The sequence below is a fragment of the Oncorhynchus clarkii genome, chromosome 13 (assembly GCF_045791955.1).
Source record: "Oncorhynchus clarkii lewisi isolate Uvic-CL-2024 chromosome 13, UVic_Ocla_1.0, whole genome shotgun sequence".
Taxonomy (NCBI): domain Eukaryota; kingdom Metazoa; phylum Chordata; class Actinopteri; order Salmoniformes; family Salmonidae; genus Oncorhynchus; species Oncorhynchus clarkii.
The window spans coordinates 31666482-31690870 of record NC_092159.1 but is presented as its reverse complement, the minus strand read 5'-3'; the positions used below and the strand labels follow the sequence as shown (position 1 = coordinate 31690870).

Sequence of the window (24389 nt, the reverse complement as noted above, 5' to 3'; positions counted from 1 at the left end):
AACAGCTCACAGATTCAGTGCGGGTAGGCTACCTACATTGATATTATTATGGATAAGAACGGTAATTACTTGTATTTGTCAAATGGCAGCCAAGCATCAACAATCATGTCTCCAGAATAAGAACCTTGATATTTATCGGAAAGGAGCATAAAGCTCATTACCTTGCACACTGACCAGGGAAGTTCATCTTAACTTATTTCATCTGTAATCTAATAAACTGCATGCTTTTCGAGTTGTAGTGGGAGGACCACACAACATGTCACGTGACTCCAAGTTTACTTCAATAGAATGGTTATTATATCAATATTTGCACAGAAAGCCATTTCCACCGCCATTTCTCGCATATTTATTTTACCAACAAAAAGATGTTGAACAAACAAATTGTTGGCATTTATAAAATTGTACTGGCATAACATGTTGCCATCAGCCCGGTCGTGACTTGTTTCATGCGTCAGGTAATTCATCCGCATGAAATGGTTGGATGGAAACGTGGTTACTGGCACACATTCACTATCCATGTCTCTAGGCTTAAAAATAATTTTTTAACCAAGCTTCTAAGCGGATTATGCATTTATATTCGCATCTAGATCAATCATAAAAAGACTGAAGATGATGGCGGTCTTGTCAACTTGGGTGTATTTTTTTCTAACCAATATGACTGTTTGGTGGCATAGTCCATGCAGTATGATTATTAGGTCCTAGCAATGTGTTTGTGAACACAGCTGAAGACAAACATGTATTTCCTTATGGAATTCATTCTTAAACTTCATTTTCATGGTGATGACTGAATTATTTTTCTTCAACACAATACATTCATGTTAGTTTACATTTCAAAGGAAAAGTGATCATGGGGATTAAAAATTACAGCACAAGTTGTGATAGATAGATCAGGAACTAGGCACCGTTCACTGAGTTAATTGTCAATACACATATTTGCATGGGATGTAGTGCATTGGATTTCTGGTAAGGATGCTTTAGTGAAAAAGTGTTGGAATCAGGTCCAACTACGTCGACAATTTTTATTGGCTGATAAGGATTTAGTTACAGGATATAATCATCTGCTCAGCTAGTCGGCCCCAGCATCGTGGCTAATTTTGCCACGTTGGCCTATGAGAAAAGACCAAAGACCATTTAAGACCAATGGTTTAAACCAATGGTCTTAGCAAAAGTTCACGAGCATGGCCCTTGTGTGGCTCTGGTCTCTCATACACAATGTCATCCGGTGTCTGACGCAAAACCCAAAAGGGAGGCTGTATAGATATCAAATCAAATCAAATTTTATTTGTCACATACACATGGTTAGCAGATGTTAATGCGAGTGTAGCGAAATGCTTGTGCTTCTAGTTCCGACAATGCAGTAATAACCAACAAGTAATCTAACTAACAATTCCAAAACTACTGTCTTGTACACAGTGTAAGGGGATAAAGAGTATGTACATAAGGATATATGAGTGAGTGATGGTACAGAGCAGCATAGGCAAAATACAGTAGATGGTATCGAGTACAGTATATACATATGAGATGAGTATGTAAACAAAGTGGCATAGTTAAAGTGGCTAGTGATACATGTATTACATAAGGATACAGTCGATGATAGAGTACAGTATATACGTATGCATATGAGATGAATAATGTAGGGTAAGTAACATTATATAAGGTAGCATTGTTTAAAGTGGCTAGTGATATATTTACATCATTTCCCATCAATTCCCATTATTAAAGTGGCTGGAGTTGAGTCAGGGTCAGTGTGTTGGCAGCAGCCACTCAATGTTAGTGGTGGCTGTTTAACAGTCTGATGGCCTTGAGATAGAAGCTGTTTTTCAGTCTCTCGGTCCCAGCTTTGATGCACCTGTACTGACCTCGCCTTCTGGATGATAGCGGGGTGAACAGGCAGTGGCTCGGGTGGTTGATGTCCTTGATGATCTTTATGGCCTTCCTGTGACATCGGGTGGTGTAGGTGTCCTGGAGGGCAGGTAGTTTGCCCCCGGTGATGCGTTGTGCAGACCTCACTACCCTCTGGAGAGCCTTACGGTTGAGGGCGGAGCAGTTGCCGTACCAGGCGGTGATACAGCCCGCCAGGATGCTCTCGATTGTGCATCTGTAGAAGTTTGTGAGTGCTTTTGGTGACAAGCCGAATTTCTTCAGCCTCCTGAGGTTGAAGAGGCGCTGCTGCGCCTTCTTCACAATGCTGTCTGTGTGAGTGGACCAATTCAGTTTGTCTGTGATGTGTATGCCGAGGAACTTAAAAAACTTGCTACCCTCTCCACTACTGTTCCATCGATGTGGATAGGGGGGTGTTCCCTCTGCTGTTTCCTGAAGTCCACAATCATCTCCTTAGTTTTGTTGACGTTGAGTGTGAGGTTATTTTCCTGACACCACACTCCGAGGGCCCTCACCTCCTCCCTGTAGGCCGTCTCGTCGTTGTTGGTAATCAAGCCTACCACTGTTGTGTCGTCCGCAAACTTGATGATTGAGTTGGAGGCGTGCGTGGCCACGCAGTCGTGGGTGAACAGGGAGTACAGGAGAGGGCTCAGAACGCACCCTTGTGGGGCCCCAGTGTTGAGGATCAGCGGGGAGGAGATTTTGTTGCCTACCCTCACCACCTGGGGGCGGCCCGTCAGGAAGTCCAGTACCCAGTTGCACAGGGCGGGGTCGAGACCCAGGGTCTCGAGCTTGATGACGAGCTTGGAGGGTACTATGGTGTTGAATGCCGAGCTGTAGTCGATGAACAGCATTCTCACACAGGTATTCCTCTTGTCCAGAAGGGTTAGGGCGGTGTGCAGTGTGGTTGAGATTGCATCGTCTGTGGACCTATTTGGGCGGTAAGCAAATTGGAGTGGGTCTAGGGTGGAGGTGATATGGTCCTTGACTAGTCTCTCAAAGCACTTCATGATGACGGAAGTGAGTGCTACGGGGCGGTAGTCGTTTAGCTCAGTTACCTTAGCTTTCTTGGGAACAGGAACAATGGTGGCCCTCTTGAAGCATGTGGGAACAGCAGACTGGTATAGGGATTGATTGAATATGTCCGTAAACACACCGGCCAGCTGGTCTGCGCATGCTCTGAGGGCGCGGCTGGGGATGCCGTCTGGGCCTGCAGCCTTGCGAGGGTTAACACGTTTAAATGTCTTACTCACCTCGGCTGCAGTGAAGGAGAGACCGAAAGTTTTCGTTGCAGGCCGTGTCAGTGGCACTGTATTGTCCTCAAAGCGGGCAAAAAAGTTATTTAGTCTGCCTGGGAGCAGGACATCCTGGTCCGTGACTGGGCTGGATTTCTTCCTGTAGTCCGTGATTGACTGTAGACCCTGCCACATGCCTCTTGTGTCTGAGCCGTTGAATTGAGATTCTACTTTGTCTCTGTACTGACGCTTAGCTTGTTTGATAGCCTTGCGGAGGGAATAGCTGCACTGTTTGTATTCGGTCATGTTACCAGACACCTTGCCCTGATTAAAAGCAGTGGTTCGCGCTTTCAGTTTCACGCGAATGCTGCCATCAATCCACGGTTTCTGGTTAGGGAATGTTTTAATCATTGCTATGGGAACGACATCTTCAACGCACGTTCTAATGAACTCGCACACCGAATCAGCGTATTCGTCAATGTTGTTGTCTGACGCAATACGAAACATGTCCCAGTCCACGTGGTGGAAGCAGTCTTGGAGTGTGGAGTCAGCTTGGTCGGACCAGCGTTGGACAGACCTCAGCGTGGGAGCCTCTTGTTTTAGTTTCTGTCTGTAGGCAGGGATCAACAAAATGGAGTCGTGGTCAGCTTTTCCGAAAGGGGGGCGGGGCAGGGCCTTATATGCGTCGCCGAAGTTAGAGTAACAATGATCCAAGGTCTTTCCACCCCTGGTTGCGCAATCGATATGCTGATAAAATGTAGGGAGTCTTGTTTTCAGATTAGCCTTGTTAAAATCCCCAGCTACAATGAATGCAGCCTCCGGATAAATGGTTTCCAGTTTGCAAAGAGTCAAATAAAGTTCATTCAGAGCCATCGATGTGTCTGCTTGGGGGGGGGGGGGGGGATATATACGGCTGTGATTATAATCGAAGAGAATTCTCTTGGTAGATAATGCGGTCTACATTTGATTGTGAGGAATTCTAAATCAGGTGAACAGAAGGATTTGAGTTCCTGTATGTTTCTTTCATCACACCATGTCACGTTAGTCATAAGGCATACGCCCCCGCCCCTCTTCTTACCAGAAAGATGTTTGTTTCTGTCTGCGCGATGCGTGGAGAAACCCGTTGGCTGCACCGCCTCGCCTCTCCAGTGAGCCACGTTTCCGTGAAGCAAAGAACGTTACAGTCTCTGATGTCCCTCTGGAATGCTACCCTTGCTCGGATTTCATCAACCTTGTTGTCAAGAGACTGGACATTGGCAAGAAGAATGCTAGGGAGTGGTGCACGGTGTGCCCGTCTCTGGAGTCTGACCAGAAGACCGCCTCGTTTCCCTCTTTTTCTGAGTTGTTTTTTTGGGTCGCTGCATGGAATCCACTCCGTTGTCCTGTTTGTAAGGCAGAACACAGGATCCGCGTCGCAAAAAACATATTCTTGGTCGTACTGATGGTGAGTTGATGCTGATCTTATATTCAGTAGTTCTTCTCGACTGTATGTAATGAAACCTAAGATGACCTGGGGTACTAATGTAAGAAATAACACGTAAAAAAAACAAAAAACTGCATAGTTTCCTAGGAACGCGAAGCGAGGCGGCCATCTCTGTCGGCGCCGGAAGATCATCTGATCTCTGTGCTAACGTGACCCATCATAGACCGTGTTTAACAGAGAGAGCGAGAGAGGAGATAAGAGTGGAAGAGAAGAGAAAAAGGGAGAGAGAAAGAGAAGTTTGAATGTGAGGCCTTACCTTCTGTAGACTAGTGGGGTTCAACTGCGTTTTGTCTATTATCTTCACGGCAACCTTCGGAAGCAGAGACAAACAAGAAATAGACATTACACACCAATCACATCAGGCCAAAGCCCTGTGACATCACCCATTTTGTGTTTGACAATGGAAGGTTTTGATCCTCTAATCCTGACCCAGGTTTACCGGAGTCTGAGGAGCTTCCGAGAGAGAGGCTGTGTCACAAATTACACCATATTCCCTGTATAGTGCACTACTTTTGATCAGAGCCCATTATGGGCCCTGATCAAAAGTAGTGCACTATATAGGGAATATGGTGCCATTTAGGATACAGACAGAAAGTTATGATTAAATGGTAAATTAGCATCATGGTTAGCACCACACAAGGTGTGCTTTCCTCAGAACAGGGGGATCAAGTCACCAGAATGCAGAATCGACAGCCTTGGGTTGGGTAACTCGAGCTCAAAATTGAAAATCTATTCAGACCTAATTCTTGCTGTCTGCCAGCGAAACAAAATAGATAAACGCTGTCCCTGTTAGGAAGGCTGCAAATGCACAAACTGATGAATGTTTTGAATGGAGGACTGTATGAGAATGTAATTTGGATGCACACACCAACAGACACACAGCGACAGCCACGAGCCCCACACACAGAGATGGTGGCTGTAATGACATTCCTCAACCATCATTTCAGACGAGACTGGTCTTAGAAATGTCTAGAGATGACTGCTGACGTCTACACAGGCTCTGTAGGTTCCTTTCATATTGGTAAATAAAAACGTACCCTGTACACTGAGTGAGGGATCTTAAACGGAAGCCTCAGACGTGATGCCGACCTGCCTACATGCTCATAGTGTAAGGCGATAGAGGAAATTGGCCGCCTACCAAGGTCTAGACCAGAGGCTCGTGCCGATCCATCATTTCTAAGATTAACCATTCTAAAAGAGACAAGTTATGTCCAACAGTTAAAGCCACACTCCTTAATTTGACTGTGGCTGCTTTAAGGACTATGAATCAGAGGGTTGTTGGTTCAAACCTGAGCTGGTGCAGTGCTGCTGTTTGGTCCTCCTGGTGCAAAACATGAACTGCTTCATAAAGTGGAATTGAGAGGAGGAAAAAGGTCATTTATTTGGGCCTGTGTTGGTGTACAAACTTTTCAGCAAGAGCGCCATTTAAAAAAAGACACTATAATAACTCACTGGCAGTTCCATTTGTCCAGATCCACCCCCATGAATTAGAAACCAGTCAAAATGGCTACTGCTGCACTTGAAGTGAAAGTTACAGATTGTGCCTTTAAAGACGCATGTGAAATTCTTCTGGTACTCACCAGAGTGCCATAGATCATTTTAAAGAGTCACTGAGAAAGGTTGCATCAGTCCCCTAAGACTACAATGAGCCATAATCACTATAATCAACGCACAATCATTTTTGGGATAGGATATGACACTAGCACAATGCAAATCATAGGCAGCGTAGAATATACCTCCCTTGCAAAGAACAGTGCCTCCTCTTCTGAAATATGGATATGTAAATCAGACACCATTACTGGGTAGAAACAGCAGGCTCGCGAGACCATAAGCATTCGCATCCTATCAGCCAATCTCTTAGTAGGCATACTGGAATGTTTGATTTCACACGTAACAACATCTCACTCAACACTCTGGCGAAAGTACTGACGTACATTGCATCAATAATTTAACCTATACTGTGGCTCATGCTGGGGTCAGAGTTCCCAGCCAAAGTTATTTCCATTTCAAGAGTAGACTTTTTCAAAATGCGCTGAGGTTTTGGCCAACACTGAAAGAGAATTGTTGAGTGGTTGAGGTCAACGGGTGGTGAGAGCAACCAGTGCAGCCATATTTTGTTAACTCTTGATTTGTCTTAAAGTGGCTGACAGCATTTTAGCAACATCAAATCGTATTAAAATATGTTCATATACACCCCAAGGAGAATTACACTATTTTTTTTATTTTTTATGTTCTGATAAGCGACCACTTAGTCATTTTCACATGTTCATAAATTCTTAGAATGTTTGGGAATTACATATAAAAAGGCATAAAAAAAAATAATTCTATAGCAATATAGTGGGAAAGCGGCTGTGCGTTTGGACGATTAAGAAACACTGCATTAAATAAAACATGTCTCGTCCAGGACTGGAGTCTATGCAGGCCAGTGCACCATGGCCAGTCGGCTCAGGTGGTAGAGCATGGCGCTTACAACACCAGGGTTGTGGGTTCGATTCCCACCGGGGACCACTACAAAACATATCAAAATGTATGCACTCACTACTAGGGCTATGGCAGTCGTGAAATTGTGGGCCTTTTATTGTCAAGCAAATAACTGCCGGTCTCACGTTAATTAAACATAAAACACGTTTAGCATAGCATACAAGCCACTGATGCAGACTTTTGGAACATCTACATTTTTAAAGTCTAATAAATCCATTTAATATAGCCTACACCATCACAATAAATCCATTATTAATTTGACACAAATCTAAAGAAACATGAAATGAAGAGCAAGAACAAAATAGCATAATTTGAGATGTCCTTATGTTAGGCCCTGATCTTGCTATGCCATATGGCTGTGGGCTACAATAGTTAATTTAGCAGACAAGATTTGCTTAGAATACCGTGGCATTACTTTATAGTACGAAGAATACAACTGAACATAAGGGAATAAAATAGAAAGGACATTTTCTCCAAACAACCTGAGCGAGTGCTCACATGGGGCTATTCTGTGTTGAGCAGTAAAAGAAACAAGTACTCCTATATGCTTATTTCAGAGTTATGTATGTAACTTCAGTTGGTGATACAAATGTTGGGCTACATGTGTTGATTTGTAATACATTCTAAGGCTGCATGATGCGATTCTAATGACTTAAATACAGTTACATGAAAAGGCATGAGCTCTGCTTTGTTGTTTTGCACAGGCTGTACACACTTCATCCGTCTCTCATTCACAATTTGACAAGCACTTGATAATGCCTCAAATTTCCCAGCTGCATCCCCTTTGTGGCCTTGATGCCCCCTAAAAAATAAAAATCCATGCCTCTTGCGGCCAGTGGCCCTTGGGCTGAATATAATAATTATAATTCCCTTCTCCCAACTGCCTGCAGAAGCACCTCTCACTCACATGGCTCTATGTCCAAGTGATTGGGTCTCTCACAGGCCACAAGTGAAGACAGACACATCGGGGATGGAACTGCGTGCGTTCTTATCCAATTCCGAGGTGCATATTGAAGATATAGGAAGAACTGTAATTTACTTTTCATCTGCCAACAAGATGAGTAGGCCTAACGCACAGCAAAAGCACTAGCCTATGTCAATCTACTATCCCCCATAGTACAAAAGTTGACCTGTTCAATGCTAGAAATAAATATTCCAAAACAGTCTGGGACCGTTGTGGGATTCGATAGATCCCAAATTAATACAACCTCAAGTAGAAAAAAAACAGAATGTTTAGCTTAAAAATGATGATAAACTATTAGGCTATTTCTTCACATTATAAGCACAGCAATGCACACACGGCAGTAGGCTATAAGCGCGAATGTGCCATTAGCAGGAAAACAACATTCTCAAAAGTGACTGCAAAATGCTTTTATAATAAAAAAGGTGCATTTCTATGGTGAAATTTCTTCCTCAAACTTGAAACTCATGTGCTGCCAGTTAGACTCTACACCCAGTGTAATGCGGATTATTCCGTTTCATTTGGCCACTTTTGGCCAAGTTATTTGGCCACTTTTGTTGTAGGCCTATGGGCTAGACTACATGAGGTGTGATACTAACCTTACTAAAACATATAGGCCTATGGGCTAGACTACATGAGGTGTGATACTAACCTCATTAAAACATATAGGCCTATGGGCTAGACTACATGAGGTGTGATACTAACCTTATTAAAACATATAGGCCTATGGGCTAGACTACATGAGGTGTGCAATTATGATTTGAAAAAGTCACACAAAAAGACATGGTTTCATTGTTTCATTCACAAGTGATAGTCTGATGGGTGACAATATTAGCCTATTTTTGATTCAATCTGGTCTTCACATATACTAAATAATATAAGTATGAAGTTAGTGGTCTATTCTAAATCAAAACTATCATGCAACTGTCTAAAAACAGGAAGAAAAAAAATAAATGTCATCTATGCACGTAAAATAGCAAATGGAGGACGCTTTTCCCAGTTAATTTCATACCAACCAGGTAGACTACACTCCTGTTGTCAAGAGATGCAATGTGCTTAATATTAGCAAAGTTGAGAAATAAATATAGGCCTAGCCTATAAAAAGAGGATCCAATTAGCTTTTTAAGAGGCCATCACTATGTTTCTCACGCAATTGCATAGCCTATAGAAATGCTGTGCAACATGTGCTCAAAGGCTCTCATGAAGTGTTTGATAAAATTTTTGATACCCTTTGCATTGATGTCAGAGTGATTAGAGGGACAGAGTGCTGAGTACCAGGCAGTTAGCAAGTTTGGTAAGTCACTAAGAGCACCTGCTAAATTACTAAAATGTAACTACAGTAGGCCTTCATGCAAACAAGCCATTTGCCACACAGGCTAGCCATCATTCACTTGGAACTGGACTGTGTGTTTACAAGGAGTTGCGACTTGAGTCTATAGATCATTTAGATCATTAGAACGCATTCGCCTAAAGCCACAAAATACACCTGAATGGATGTCTGCAAATATATCAATACCACGAGAGTCTTCTTACATTTGGGAACTTTACAGTCCTATTGATCAAACAACCATGAAAAAGGTAGGCTTTCTCCCCCTCAGTTATGCACATCAACAACTAATGCTAGCCAGAGCAAGGATGAGCTAAACATTTTATAAACCTTCAAACTGTTTGAGCTAGTTGGCCGTCAAAATTGCAATGATAAACAATGGGGAATTGTAGCCTACTCATCCTTGTGGCGCTTGTCTGCAACCAAGCTAACTGGCTAAAGTTGGTTAGCTCGCTACTTCCAGACACAAATGAGAGAACACCACACTCTGACCAGTTAGGCTGTTTACATGTTGTTATCTAAAGCGTTCCTGACTACCTATAACTTTTTTGGCCCATGTTTACTGACACCGTCGATATTCAGCCGGTGTTGAACGTTCGTGAATTCATCAGTTATTAGTCTTACTCAGACGAGAGTGCTCTGAAATCGGAGTAGATCGCCAGAGTGAATTTGTGAACAAGAAATATGGTAACAGGATAATTGAAGTTCTTGCTAGCTACTGTAACCAAATGACACTTGCATGTCTAGCTGTGTATAGCCACCAAAAAAACGATATTAGGGGAAATACTCACTCACCCACTCCTCCAATGACATGACATTGGCCCCCAGATCCTCAAAAGGTTCTACAGCTGCACCATCGAGAGCATCCTGACTGGTTGCATCACCGCCTGGTATGGCAACTGCTCGGCATCTACAAAGGGTAGTGCGAACGGCCCAGTACATCACTGGGGCCAAGCTTCCTTGCAATCCAGGACCTATATAATAGGCGGTGTCAGAGGAAAGCCCATAAAATTGTCAGACACTCCAGTCACGCAAGTTAGACAGTTCTCTCTGCTACCGGAGAGCCAAGTCTAGGACCAAATGGCTCCTCAACAGCTTCTACCCCCAAGCCATTGGACTGCTGAACAATTTATGAAATCGCCACTGGACAATTTACATTGCTGCCCCCCCTCCCTATTTGAACACTGCTGCTACTCGCTGTTTGTTGCCTATGCATAGTCACTTCACCCCCGCCTACAGATTACCTCAACAAGCCTATACCCCCACACACTAACGCTGCCCTCTGTATATAGCCTTGTTATTGTGTTACATTTTATTTTAGTCTACTTGGTAAATATTTTATTTTGGTTAAGGGCTTATAAGTAAACATTTCACAGTAGTCTACACTAGTTGTATTCGGCACATGTGACAAAAAGTTTTATTTGACATCCTCCTAGCAGCTAGCTAGATAACATTAGGCTCTGTGTTTTTAGCTTACTACATAAAGTTGAAGTCGGCAGTTCACATACACCCAGGATGGAGTCATTAAAACTTGTTTTTCAACCACTTCACACATTTCTTGTTAACAAACTAACGTTTTGGCAAGTCGGTTAGGACATCTACTTTGTGCATGACAAGTAATTTTTCCAACAATTGTTTACAGACAGATTATTTCACTGTATCACAATTCTAGTGGGTCAGAAGTTTACATAAACTAAGTTGACTGTGCCTTTAAACAGCTTGGAAAATTCCAGAAAATGATGTCATGGCTTTAGAAGACTCTGATAGGCTAATTGACATAATTTGAGGCAATTGGAGGTGTACCTGTGGATGTATTTCAAGGCCTACCTTCAAACTCAGTGCCTCTTTGCTTGACGTCATGGGAAAATCAAAAGAAATAAGCCAAGACCTCAGAAAAAAAATAGTGGACCACAGGTCAGGTTCATCCTTGGGAGCAATTTCCAAATGCCTGAAGGTACCACATTCATCTGTACAAACAATAGTACGCAAGTATAAACACCATGGGACCATGCAGCCATCATATCGCTCAGGAAGGAGAAGCGTTCTGTCTCCTAGAGATGAATGTACTTTGGTGCAAAAAGTGCAACTCAATCCCAGAACAGCAGCAAACAACCCTGTTAAGATCCTGGAGGAAACAAGTAAAAACGTATCTACAGCCACAGTAAAACGTGTCCTATAATCGACAACCTGAAAGGCTGCTCAGCAAGGAAGAAGCCACTGCTCCAAAACCGCCATAAAAAAGCCAGACAACGGTTTGCAACTGCACATGGGGACAAAGATCGCACTTTTTGGAGAAATGTCCTCTGGTCTGATGAAACAAAAATATAACTGTTTGGCCATAATGACCATGGTTATGTTTGGAGGAAAAGGGGGGAGGCTTGCAAGCCGAACAACACCATCCCAACCGTGAAGCACGGGGGTGGCAGCATCATTTTGTGGGGTGCTTTGATGTAGGAGGGTCTGGTGCACTTCACAAAATAGATGGCCTCATTAGGGAGCAAAATTATGTGGATATATTGAAGCAACATCTCAAGACATCAGTCAGGAAGTTAAAGCTTGGTCGCAAATGGGTCTTCCAAATGGACAATGACCCCAAGCATACTTCCAATGTTGTGGCAAAATGGCTTAAGAACAACAAAATCAAGGTATTGGAGTGGCGATCACAAAGCCCTGCCCTCAATCCCGTAGAAAATTTGTGGGCAGAACTGAAAAAGCGTGTGAGCAAGGAGGCCTACAAACCTGACTCAGTTACACCAGCTCTGCCAGGAGGAATGGGCCAAAATTCACCCAACTTATTGTGGAGAGCTTGTGGAAGACTACCCGAAACATTTGACCCAAGTTAAAAAATGTAAAGGCAATGCTACCAAATACTAATTGAGTGTACGTAAACATCTGACCCACAGAGAATGTGATGAAAGAAATAAAAGCTGAAATAAATCACCTCTTATTTTGACATTTCATATTCTTAAAATAAAGTGGCGATCCTAACTGACCGAAGACGGGGAATTTTTACTAGGATTAAATGTCAGGAATTGACATTTTAATTGACGTTTAAATGTATTTGGCTAAGGTTTATGTAAACTTCCGATTTCAACTGTAAATCAACTGTAAATAGATACTCTTGCCTATTATCCACATTTATGACTGACGTGTGTTGCTAGAGTTTGATTGTATTGTCATTCCCTTAGTTAAATTAGTCCGTTTTTGTCCAAAATATTGAGTAATGGAAACTGAAACCGTGCATCCCGAATGGAGGCAGCAAACAATGTACAAGGCCAGCTGTGATTTACATGCTAAGAGCAATATTTTTTGGACTACCAAGAAATGTATAGGTGAATTATATTAAATCATGTATTGAACTGCATCCATCTATTATGTCATCAATGTGCGAGTGTACTTCATGGAATGTAGACTCAAATGGAACCTACTTTTAAAACCCCTTATAAAGTTGGTTTTGAAGCATAAACTGGGAATTTGATATTTGACTGATATGATTGTTTCATATCTGAATAGTAGTTAAAATGCTGTCAGTAACACTTTAAAGGGACAGTTCACTCCAAAACCAAAGTGTCAGATGTTTTCAGACTAAAAGTGGTCAGATGTTGATAAATCCACATCCCACCTGTTGTTGCAATCCAAAATGAAAAGATAAGCACTGTTTATTTGGTGCTCATCTTTTTAAACACATTTGTGTATGAGGGCATAGACTGGATCAAAGCAACCAAAGGCATGTGATGTGGAACTACCTTTAAACTACCTTTAAGGTCAGAAAAACATACATTTTCCTTTAACATCTGCTTTCATAGAGACATGGGACAGTACTTTGGTACTGTATTTCTCCAGATTCCCTCTTCACTCAGTTGTTGAGCCCATGAAGCAAAAATCCAGAGAAATGTGGACATGCAAACAATGTATAAACTTTAGGAACTCCACACCTGAGTCTTTACATGTAATCGCTAAGCTATTGGCATGAATCCAGTGTCTAAATAGTTCCGTGTGTGTACCAAACAAGACAGACGCATGCAATTTTCAACAGGGTCAATAACAGCAACAAACTTGACATGCCACGCGCGTGAGACCAATTCGAAAGAAGGAAAAGTGGGTTATTTTCTGTTTAGGCATTTAAAATAAAACACTCAAGATGAATCAACATGACCTCTAGAACAGGGATCATCAATTAGATTTAGCCGAGGGCCAATTGTTTCTCAAGCGGACGGTCAAGGGGCCGGAACATAGTTACAAATAATTATAAAACAGATCTAATATGACTAAAACATAACTTCAAACCTTGCTTACATGCATACATATTATGTGTGGAAAGACTTTCAAAATTAAAATCTCTTGGAGCTGATTTGATGGTGTTTTTACAGTCTTAAGTCCAACAAAAAAATTTTTTTTTACAAAGTTATTACTTTTAGTTTCGTTGTCGTAAACCATTTGATTATCTGTTCCAATTGTCTGTTGTGGGGAATCTATACCGAACAAAAATATAAAAACTCAGCATGCAACATTTTCAATGATTTTACTGAGTTACAGTTCATAAAAGGAAATCAGTCAATTGAAATGAATTTGTTAGGCACTAATCTATGGATTTCACATGACTGAGCAAGGGTGCAGCCATGGTTGGGCCTAGGAGGGCATAGGCCCAGACACTGGGGAGCCAGGCCCAGCCAATCAGAATGAGTTTTTCTCCACAAAAGGGCTTTTATTACAGACAGAAAAACTCCTCAGTTTCATCAGCTGCCCGTGTGGCTGGTATCACATGATCCCGAAGTTGAAGAAACCGGACGTAGAGGTCCTGAGCTGGCGTGGTTTCACGTGATCTGTGGTTGTGAGGCTGGTTGGACGTACTGCCAAATTCTCCAAAACAACGTTGGCTTATGGTAGATAAATTAATACTCTGGCAACAGATTTGGTGAAACATTCCTGCAGTCAGCATGCCAATTGCACACTACCTCAAAACTTGGAGATATTGGTAGCATTGTGTTTGTGGAAAACTGTACATGTTAGTGGCCTTGTATTGTCCCCAGCACAAGGTGCAGCTGCGTAATGATCATGCTGTTTAATCAGCTTCTTAATATGCCACACCTGTCAGGTGGATGGATTATCTTGGCAAAGGAGAAATGCTCACTAACATGGATGTAAACAAATTTGTGCACAAAATTTGAGGGAAATAAGCTTTTTGTACATATGAAACACTTTTCAGATCTTTTATTTCAGCTCATGAAACCAACACTTCACATGTTGCATTTATATTTTTGTTCAGTATAAGTATCTTTAGCCACATTTAAATTGAAAACAGACCCTGGTTACGGCCTGGGCTAATCTTTGTCTAAGTAATCAGTCTTAAATGAAAAGGAATCCAACAAAAGACCAAATTGCTAAATGACAGTGACAAATTCATAATGGAGGAAACGTACCTCTCGTCCTGTCAGTATATGCCGGGCCAGCTTGACTTTGGCGAAGTTCCCCTTGCCAATGGTCTTGAGCAGCCGGTAGTTCCCAATGTGTGGCTGCTCCTCCGTCGTGGACGCCACAGAGTTCCGACATCTCGGCAGGCTGTGCCGACTTCCCGACTTGGCCGGCGGGGCCGGGGGCTCCTGGTAGCCCTCCACAGAAGTGTGCTGTAAGAATGTGACATGTGTGGAGATGAACAACGTGTCGGTTTAAAACATTTTTTTTATTGAACAGATAGAGGATCAGTGTGGAACGATAGAGAGGTTGTGTCAAAGGAGAATAGGCCAGATTCAAACACCAAAGACGTATACCAGAGGCTGCAACATTACGACTAGACCAGCTTCCCACCAGCGACATGAATGTCTCTTCAACACAGTCACAAAGCTAAACATCTAGCGAGAGTCTATCTGCTACATAACCCAGGTTATCATCCATTAAAAGTACATCAGATAAGAAAAAAACTAATCACGACAGGCCTGATGAAAACAAATGTCCTGTAAAGTTTTTCAAATGTCGACAAAACAAATACGTTAGACAAGGTGGGATCTGTGTGTGTCGGTACAATTATGTGAGAAAAGGCAATGGAAACGCTTTTATGCGCAAATATTGATTTGACTGCATTTTATGTCTAACAGAGAGCCAGACATATTCTCCATATCATTTCGTCGAACAGACGTTAGTTAGCGTGATTAGCTACATTTCTTGTTAACAACTGAGGACACAGATGTCCAAGTAAAAAAATCTGTTTTGTTGCAAACAGCTGTACAATGAAAGACCAATTCGCCTAGACCTTTCTGTACCCAGGCTGCCAATGTTAGGGTCCAATTCATTAATGCACACCGTATCTAAAAAAAAAATAGGGGCCCATTTGCTTCTGTTTGTTTCCTAGCGAATACTAGAGGTCGACCGATTAATCGGAATGGCCGATTAATTAGGGGCGATTTCAAGTTTTCATAACAATCGGTAATCAGTATTTTTGGACACCGATTTGCCATTATTATTTTTTTACAATTTTATTTAACATGGCAAGTCAGTTAAGAATGACGGCCTAGGAAAGTTGGGTTAACTGCCTTGTTCAGGGGCAGAACGACAGATTTTTTTACCTTGTCAGCTTGGGGATTTGTTTTTGCAACCTTCCGGTTACTAGTCCAACGCTCTAACCACTTGCCTTACTTTGCACGCCACAAGGAGCCTGCGTAGCAGGCTGACTACCTGTTACGCGAGGGCAGCAAGAAGCCAAGGTAAGTTGCTAGCTAGCATTACACTCATCTTATAAAAAACAATAAATCTTAACATAATCACTAGGTTAACTACACATGGTTGATGATATTAATAGTTTATCTAGCGTGTCCTGCGTTGCATATAATCGATGCGGTGCCTGTTCATTTATCATTGAATCACAGCCTACTTCGACAAACGGGTTATGATTTAACAAGCGCATTTGCGAAAAAAAGCACTGTCGTTGCACCAATGTACATAAACATCAATGCCTTTCTTTAAAATTAATACAAAAGTATATATTTTTAAACCTGCACATTTAGTTAATTTTGCCTGCTAACATGATTTTCTTATAACTAGGGCAATTGTGTCACTTCTCTTGCGTTCCGTGCAGCAGTTTGGGCCGCCTGGCTCATTGTGAACTGTGTGAAGACCATTTCTTCCTAACAAAGACCGTAATTAATTTGACAGAATTGGTCATAATTATGACATAACATTGAAGGTTGTGCAATGTAACAGCAATATTTAGACTTGGGGATGCCACCCGTTAGATAAAATACGGAACGGTTCCATATTTCACTGAAAGAATAAACGTTTTATTTTCTAAATGATAGTTTCCGGATTTGACCATATTAATGACCTAAGGTTCGTATTTCTGTGTGTTATTATGTTATAATTAAGTCTATGATTTGAAATTTGATAGAGCAGTCTGGCTGAGCAGCAGCAGGCTTGTAAGCATTCATTCAAACAGCCATTTCGTGCGTTTGCCAGCAGCTCTTCGCAATGCTTCAAGCATTGCGCTGTTTATGACTTCAAGCTTATCAACTCCGGAGATTAGGCTGGTGTAACCAATGTGAAATGACTAGCTAGTTAGCGGGATGCGCGCTAATAGCATTTCAAACGTCACTCGCTCTGAGACTTGGAGTAGTTGTTCCCCTTGCTCTGCAAGGGCCGCGGCTTTTGTGGAGCGATGGGTAACGATGCTTCGAGGGTTGCTGTTGTCAATGTGTTCCTGGTTTGAGCCCAGGTAGGGGTAAGGAGAGGGACGGAAGCTATACTGTTACACTGGCAATACTAAAGTGCATATAAGAACATCCAATAGTCAAAGGTTAATGAAATACAAATGTTATAGAGAGAAATAGTCCTATAATTCCTACAACCTAAGACTTCTTACCTGAGAATATTGAAGACTCATGTCTTGAACCACCAGCTTTCATATGTTCTCATGTTCTGGTCAAGGAACTTTTTTTTTACATGGTACATATTGCACTTTTACTTTCTTCTCCAACACTTTGTTTTTGCATTATTTAAAACAAATTGAACATGTTTCATTATTTATTTGACGCTAAATTGATTTGATTGATGTATTATATGAAGTTAAAATAAAAGTGTTGAATCAGTATTGTTGTAATTGTCATTATTACAAATAAATACATTTAAAAATAATAATAAATTGGTCGATTAATCGGTATCGGCTTTTTTTGTTCCTCCAATAAATCGGTATTGGTATCGGCGTTGAAAATCATAATCGGTCGACCTCTAGTGAATACATCCCAGGACTCTCTCACTGGAGTATTTCATCACCGGTGAGTGTGTGTCCTAGGAAAACCTTGCCTAAAAGATAGGGCAGCACTGTCATACTTGGGGAAACAAGGAGGTAAATTACGGTAATGATAGAATAAACAATACGACCCATAACCCGCCATTGTAAACACTTACTAAATGTAATATAGGATAGGAGAAAAAAAGTCTGTGGCCTTGGGCCAAACGCTAGTCGTCGATAGCTGTTAGCTATTAACCGTTAGCCTTGGCGCGTTCGTCACAGCAGATGGGAAAGGGACGGTGGTGGGCAGACCTCACATATCATCTAGCGACTGCCGACTGAAGGGAGTGGCGTAAAAGCAGATTTGTGGGGTGTGGTCCAGGAGTGTCTTCTTCAGAAGTGGAGTGATAAATTGTGTATTATAGGTAATTACTTCAAATCATAAAAACAGGTGTGGGGCTGCACAACGAACACAAGTGACAGCTTTTTGTTTTATGTTGCTCTGTCTGTATGCTACGTCTTGCTTGTCCTATGTTGCTCTGTATGCTATGTCTTGCTTGTCCTATGTTGCTATGTCTTGCTTGTTCTATGCTGCTATTGTCTATATTGTAATTTTTTTTAATAACCTGCCCAGGGACTGCGGTTGAAAATTAGCCGGCTGGCTAAAACCGGCACTTTTACTGAAACGTTGATTAATGTGCACTGTCCCTGTAAAAATAAAAATAAACTCAAACTCAAGCAGCGTAAAGAGATGGAGCGCTGTTATTGTTTTTTTATTATCCATCCTTTGGCAGGAGCCTTGTGCAGTTGTGTTCAACTTTGTGAGCAATATCAACACACTACTAGTCACCTCCATATGTGGGCTACCATTTACAAATCAACCAAAGCAAAAATATGAGAAACAGAGAGGGATAGTTGAGGGACAGTGGCAACTCCCTTCAATAAAAATGGAAAGCATATCATTATACAAACAGACTGATAGTCAACAAAATAGGTGAAGCTGGGAAATGCTTAACACTACAGCAAAGTATTATAATCAACAATATTATCATAATGACAGCATTTTACTATATAGTGGTAATATAATAACTGACCAGAACGTTGAGGATTCGCAAACCACACTTCTACTGGTTTCATTACTGTATTATAACACCTCTATTTAGTCTAATGGTTTTCAAAATCAGCCCATTACACCAGTGCCCATTGTTGCTTTAACCAATTCTTTCCATCCAGAACATTCATGATGCCTACCTTCTGAATGGAGGTTATGAGCTGGGTGTTTGCCCATGCTTTTAGCCGTTCGCCACTTATTTCTGCTCAACTTGCTCGCTCAATCACGCTCGCATGGCTCGCTAAGCCCTAGCAACAGAACATTGCGTTTGGTAACACACGTTTTTCTGAATTCTCCTTCCTCGTCAGCCACTCAAGGGTCTGGTCACTAAAGGCTAAATGAAGCTCTCAGGTCCTACTACCTTCACTCCTGAGCCTGTATGCATAAAGCATCCAAGAGTAGTAATGGACTACAGGAAAAGGAGGGTCAAACAGGCCCCCATTAACATGGCCTGGTCTGTCGTGGAGCGGGTCGAGAGTTGGTGTCCACATCACCAACAAACTATCATGGTCCAAACACAACGAGACCGTCATGAAGAAGGCACGACAACACCTTTCCCCTCCTCAGGAGACTAAAAAGATTTGGCATGGGTCCCCCAGATCCTCAAAAAGTAATTCAACTGCACCATCAAGAGCATCCTAACCGGTTGCATCACCGCCTGGTATGGCAACTGCTCGGCATCTGACCATAAGGCGCTAGACAGGGTAGTTGGTACTGCCCAGTACATCACTGGGGCAAAGCTTCCTGCCATCCAGGACCTCTATACCAAGCGTTCAATTTTCAAAGACTCCAGTCTCACAAGTCATGGACTGTTCTCTCTGCTACCATACGGCAAAAGGTACCAGGGCACCAAATGTAGGTCCAAAAGGCTCCTTAACAGCTTCTACCCCCAAGCCATAAGACTGCTGAACAATTAATCAAATGGTCACCCAGACTATTTACAGTGACCAAGAAGGAGAGTGATGGAGTGCTGCATCAGATGACCTGGCCTCCCTAATCACCTTACGTCAACCCAATTGAGATGGTTTGGGATGAGTTGCACCGTAGAGTGCAGGAAACACAGCCAACACGTGCTCAGCATGTGGGAACTCCTTCAAGACTGTTGGAAAAGCATTCCAGGTGAAGCTGGTTAAGAGAATGCCAAGTGTGCAAAGCAGTCATCAAGGCAAAGGGTGTCTACTTTGAAGAATCTAAAATATATTTTGATTTGTTTTACACTTATTTGGTTACTATATGATTCCATGTGTTATTTCATAGTTGTGATGTCTTCACTATCATTCTACAATGTAGAAAATAATATGAATAAGTTTACATACACCTTAGCCAAATCCATTTAAACTCAGTTTTTCACAATTCCTGACATTTAATCCTAGTAAAAATCCCCTGTCTTAGGTCAGTTAGGATCACCACTTTATTTTAAGAATGTGAAATGTAAGAATAATAGTAGAGAATGATTTATTTCAGCTTTTATTTATTTTATACATTCCCAGTGGAATGTAATGAAAGAAATAAAAGCTGAAAGTGACAGTGTCACGTCAATGAATGAACAGCATGGGACTCACTCCAGCTGTGAACTTAGTTCCCTTTCACTGCCAGGGTTTGTCTCGCACAAAACAGGACAGAGGGCTAGAGGACTGAGGAATTACCTCAAAATCAACAGCCACTGTTGCAGAGGCTCATCTAACGGGAACAGACTGAAGGTCATTGTAAGGGCAAGAGAAGTTTATCTAAGCTACTGAGGAAGCTTTGTCAGGTCCATTGACTTTGGCACTGCTTTTTATTTGTTTCCACCTCTTGGGGATTTCAGAATCAAAGTTTTGAAAAACTATTGTCCAGTATGGAAAACCCATGAGATTAAAATAAATGTATCTGAAAAGAGACTACTTCAAGAACTCCTATGGGAACTAATATGGTTTGACCCTCATGACTTTCAGTAAAACGCTAATTCAAAACAGTACATCTATTGACCTCTGCACTCAAGAAGACATTGAGAAGGAATATGGTCTTGTTGAACAATATCAAAACCACACAAGGGTTGCATATCAGCTTATTACCTGTGCTCATTTTGACAGTGAGGTTAAGGTTAAGCTTCACAAAGTAGGAAATTGTAGCCCTGCAAGGACGTGAGGGAATTAATTGACCAATTCCTCCCGAGCTTTGAAAGCAGATACCTTCCCATACCTTATTTATGTAATCTAGAGCGCTGATGTCTATAGGGGAAACACCAATTATGGAATTTCACCAACATTCTCTTCTCCCTTGCCTTGGCCCTGAGGGAAGCGTTGATCAAATGAACCTAGGCAACTGCTCCAGCACCAACCTCAAATGTGGTCAATTTTGTATATCAACATGGTTGAGGACGTAATGCAGGCATGCCACAATGGCATCCGGCTTCACGGTCCCATCGATAAGCTGTCCGACCACGCAGAATGACAGAAAACTGGGACTGGTATAGGGATAGCATCTGACTAAGGGCTGTTGTTGCCATTATCAAATAAATAAATAAATAAATATAAATATATATATATAAATAAATAAATATATAAATAAAAATATATATATATTTATTTGATAATGCCAACAACAGCCCTTAGTCAGATGCTATCCCTATACCAGTCCCAGTTTTCTGTCATTCTGCGTGGTCGGACAGCTTATCGATGGGACCGTGAAGCCGGATGCCATTATTATATATATATATATATATATATATATATATATATATATATATATATATATATATATATATATATATATATATAGCGCCAGTCTTCAGAACTCAACCCCATAGAAAATCTTTGGAGGGAGTTAAAAGTCTGTGTTGCCCAGCAACAGCCCCAAAACATCACTGCTCTAGAGGATATCTGCATGGAGGAATGGGCCAAAATACCAGCAACAGTGTGAAAACCTTGTGAAGACTTACAGAAAACGTTTGACCTCTGTCATTGCCAAAAAAGGGTATATAACAAAGTATTGAGATAAACTTTTGTTATTGACCAAATACTTATTTTCCACCATCATTTGCAAATAAATTCATTAAAAATCCTACAATGTGATTTTCTGGATTTTGTTTCGTCATTTGGTCTGTCATAGTTGAAGTGTACCTATGATGAAAATTACAGGCCTCTCATCTTTTTAAGTGGGAGAACTTGCACAATTGGTGGCTGACTACTTTTTTGCCCCACTGTGTGTGTGTGTGTGTGTGTGTGTGTATATTTATATATATGACAATTACAACAATACTGAATAGACACTTATTTGAAATTAAAAGTGCAATATAAAAAGTAAAAGTGCAATATGTGCCATGTAAAAAAGCTAACGTTTAAGTTCCTTGCTCAGAACTTGAGAACATATGAAAGCTGGTGGTTCCTTTTAACATGAGTCTTCAATATTCTAAGCTAAGTTTTAGGTTGTAGTTGTTATAGGACTATTTCTCTTTACACCATTTGTATTTCATATACCTTTGACTATTCAATGTTCTTATAGGCAATATAGTATTGCCATCCTATTCTCGGGAGTTGATAGGCTTGAAGTCATAAACAGCGCTGCGATTCAAGCATTGTGAAGAGCTGCTGGCAAACGCAGGAAAGTGCTGTTTGAATGAATGCTTACGAGCCTGATGCTGCCTACCACTGCTCAGTCAGACTGCTTTATCAAATAATAGACTTAATTATAATATAATTAACACACAGAAATACGAGCCTCTGGTTATTAATATGGTCAAATCCGGAAACTATCATTTCGAAAACAAAACGTTTATTCTTTCAGTGAAATACAGAACCGTTCTGTATTTTATCCAACGGGTGGCAACCCTAAGTCTAAATATTGCTGTTACATTGCACAACCGTCAATGCTATGTCATTATTACATAAAATTCCGGAAAATTAATTACGGTCTTTGTTAGGAAGAAACACAGTTTGCAACAAGGCAGGCGGCCCACACGGTTGCATATACCCGGACTCTGTTTGCACTGAACGCAAGAGAAGTGACACAATTTCCCTAGTTAATATTGCCTGCTAACATGAATTTCTTTTAACAAAATATACAGTTTTTTTTTTTTTAAATATACTTGTGTATTGAATTTAAGAAAGGCATTGATGTTCGTGGTTAGGTACATGGTGCAACGATTGTGCTTTTTTCGCGAATGCGCTTTTGTTAAATCCTCCCCCGTTTGGTGAAGTAGGCTGTGATTCGATGAATGAATTAACAGGCACCGCTTTGATTATATGCAACGGAGGACAAGCTAGTTAACTACACCTGGTTGATGATATTACTAGGTTAACTAGTGATTATGTGAAGAGATTTTTATTTTACTAGTTTAATGCTAGCTAGCAACTGACCTTGGCTCCTTGCTGCACTCGCGTAACAGGTGGTCAGCCTGCCACACAGTCTCCTCGTGGATTGCAATATAATTGGCCATAATCGGCGTCCAAAAATGCAGATTACTGATTGTATTGAAAACTTGAAATCAGCCATTCCGATTAATCGGTCGACCTCTAATCTGGGCATTCGTTATGAACCTCTTGTTCCGTTCCTCTCACAGATCCGACAGATATAGATACCGATTTGTCTGATTCGTGGTCACAGACTTTCCTAAAGCTAGAGTTGCACAAGTTGCATGTGGGCTGCATCATCTGCTGCACTTAGGATAATCTTTTTCTGGTCTTCATTTTTGTATTGTTATTTCAACTAGTTTAATCCTTTATCTACTAGGGAGAGATGCAAATGCAACACTGACACGGAGTCAGATGCATTAAGCTGTGAAGCAATTAGCTTGACTTCTGCTAATTTCCGGTCCCTAATTAACATAAGCGTACCAGAACCAATGAGATTTATTACCTGCTGAAGTGGATAAACATGACAAGACTCTTTACGTTTCCATCCAAGTGAGCCTCCATTGGCTGCACGTAAGTGTACGCAACACTTGTGCTTATGCAGCGCCAAAGATGAACTGTATCAACCATTGCTGGTCTCTTGCGGGCACTAGCTATAAACGTTGCCATATGTGCCACAGGCTTGCAAGGTTACTCTGCTACGCATCAAATGTGATCTAAATGGAACAGGGCCCGGAGTGGGTGCATACTGTTAATCGTAAACACATTCACAGGACAGCAATGGAAGCATTCCTTTTCTTGCGTCACCCTTACGAGTCAGGGCCATGGACTGATGTGTAGTTTGAGAAACTAAATGCATTCGTTGCTTCTCAAGAAATGTCTGTTTATGATTCATTCCTAGGGGACAATTATGTATAAGCTAAGCTGACCATGGGTCATTTAATATGAAAGGAGCTGTAGAAAGTTAGCCATACTTTGATGTCCACTGAGAGCCATGTTCTCTTCACAAAGGTTTTTCACTGTAGGCCTTATATTTCAGCATTGCACCATATCTTGAAGATATTGCTATAACACTAATAATCAGTTCCTGGGAAGCAGAAGATGCTAGTAAAAGTATGCAACTGCAACTATCTGCAACATTGAGGGCAATGCAACAACAAAAAAAAAAAAAGTCCACTTAATTCAAATTAACAGCAAGCTATAGGTAGCAAACAATGAATTAACCTGTTTGGGCTAGGGGGCAGCATTTTCACATTTGGATGAAAAGCATGCCCAGAGTAAACTCAGTCCCAATTGCTAATATATTCATATTATTAGTAGATTTGGATAGAAAACACTGAAGTTTCTAAAACTGTTTGAAT

General features: G+C 41.3%; 1 protein-coding gene across 4 annotated transcripts in view; it reads right to left on the bottom strand.

Moving 5' to 3' along the window:
• The window catches only part of LOC139364526 (serine/threonine-protein kinase MARK1-like), a 97154-nt gene that overhangs the window by 63129 nt on the left and 9636 nt on the right, over window positions 1-24389 (bottom strand). For all 4 annotated transcript variants that reach the window (XM_071101320.1, XM_071101323.1, XM_071101319.1 and 1 more), the window contains exons 2-3: window positions 14789-14992; window positions 4856-4909 (exon numbers count right to left, since the gene is read on the bottom strand). In XM_071101320.1, coding sequence (XP_070957421.1) covers window positions 4856-4909; window positions 14789-14992 — 258 coding nt within the window. The remainder of the gene's footprint in view (window positions 1-4855; window positions 4910-14788; window positions 14993-24389) is intronic.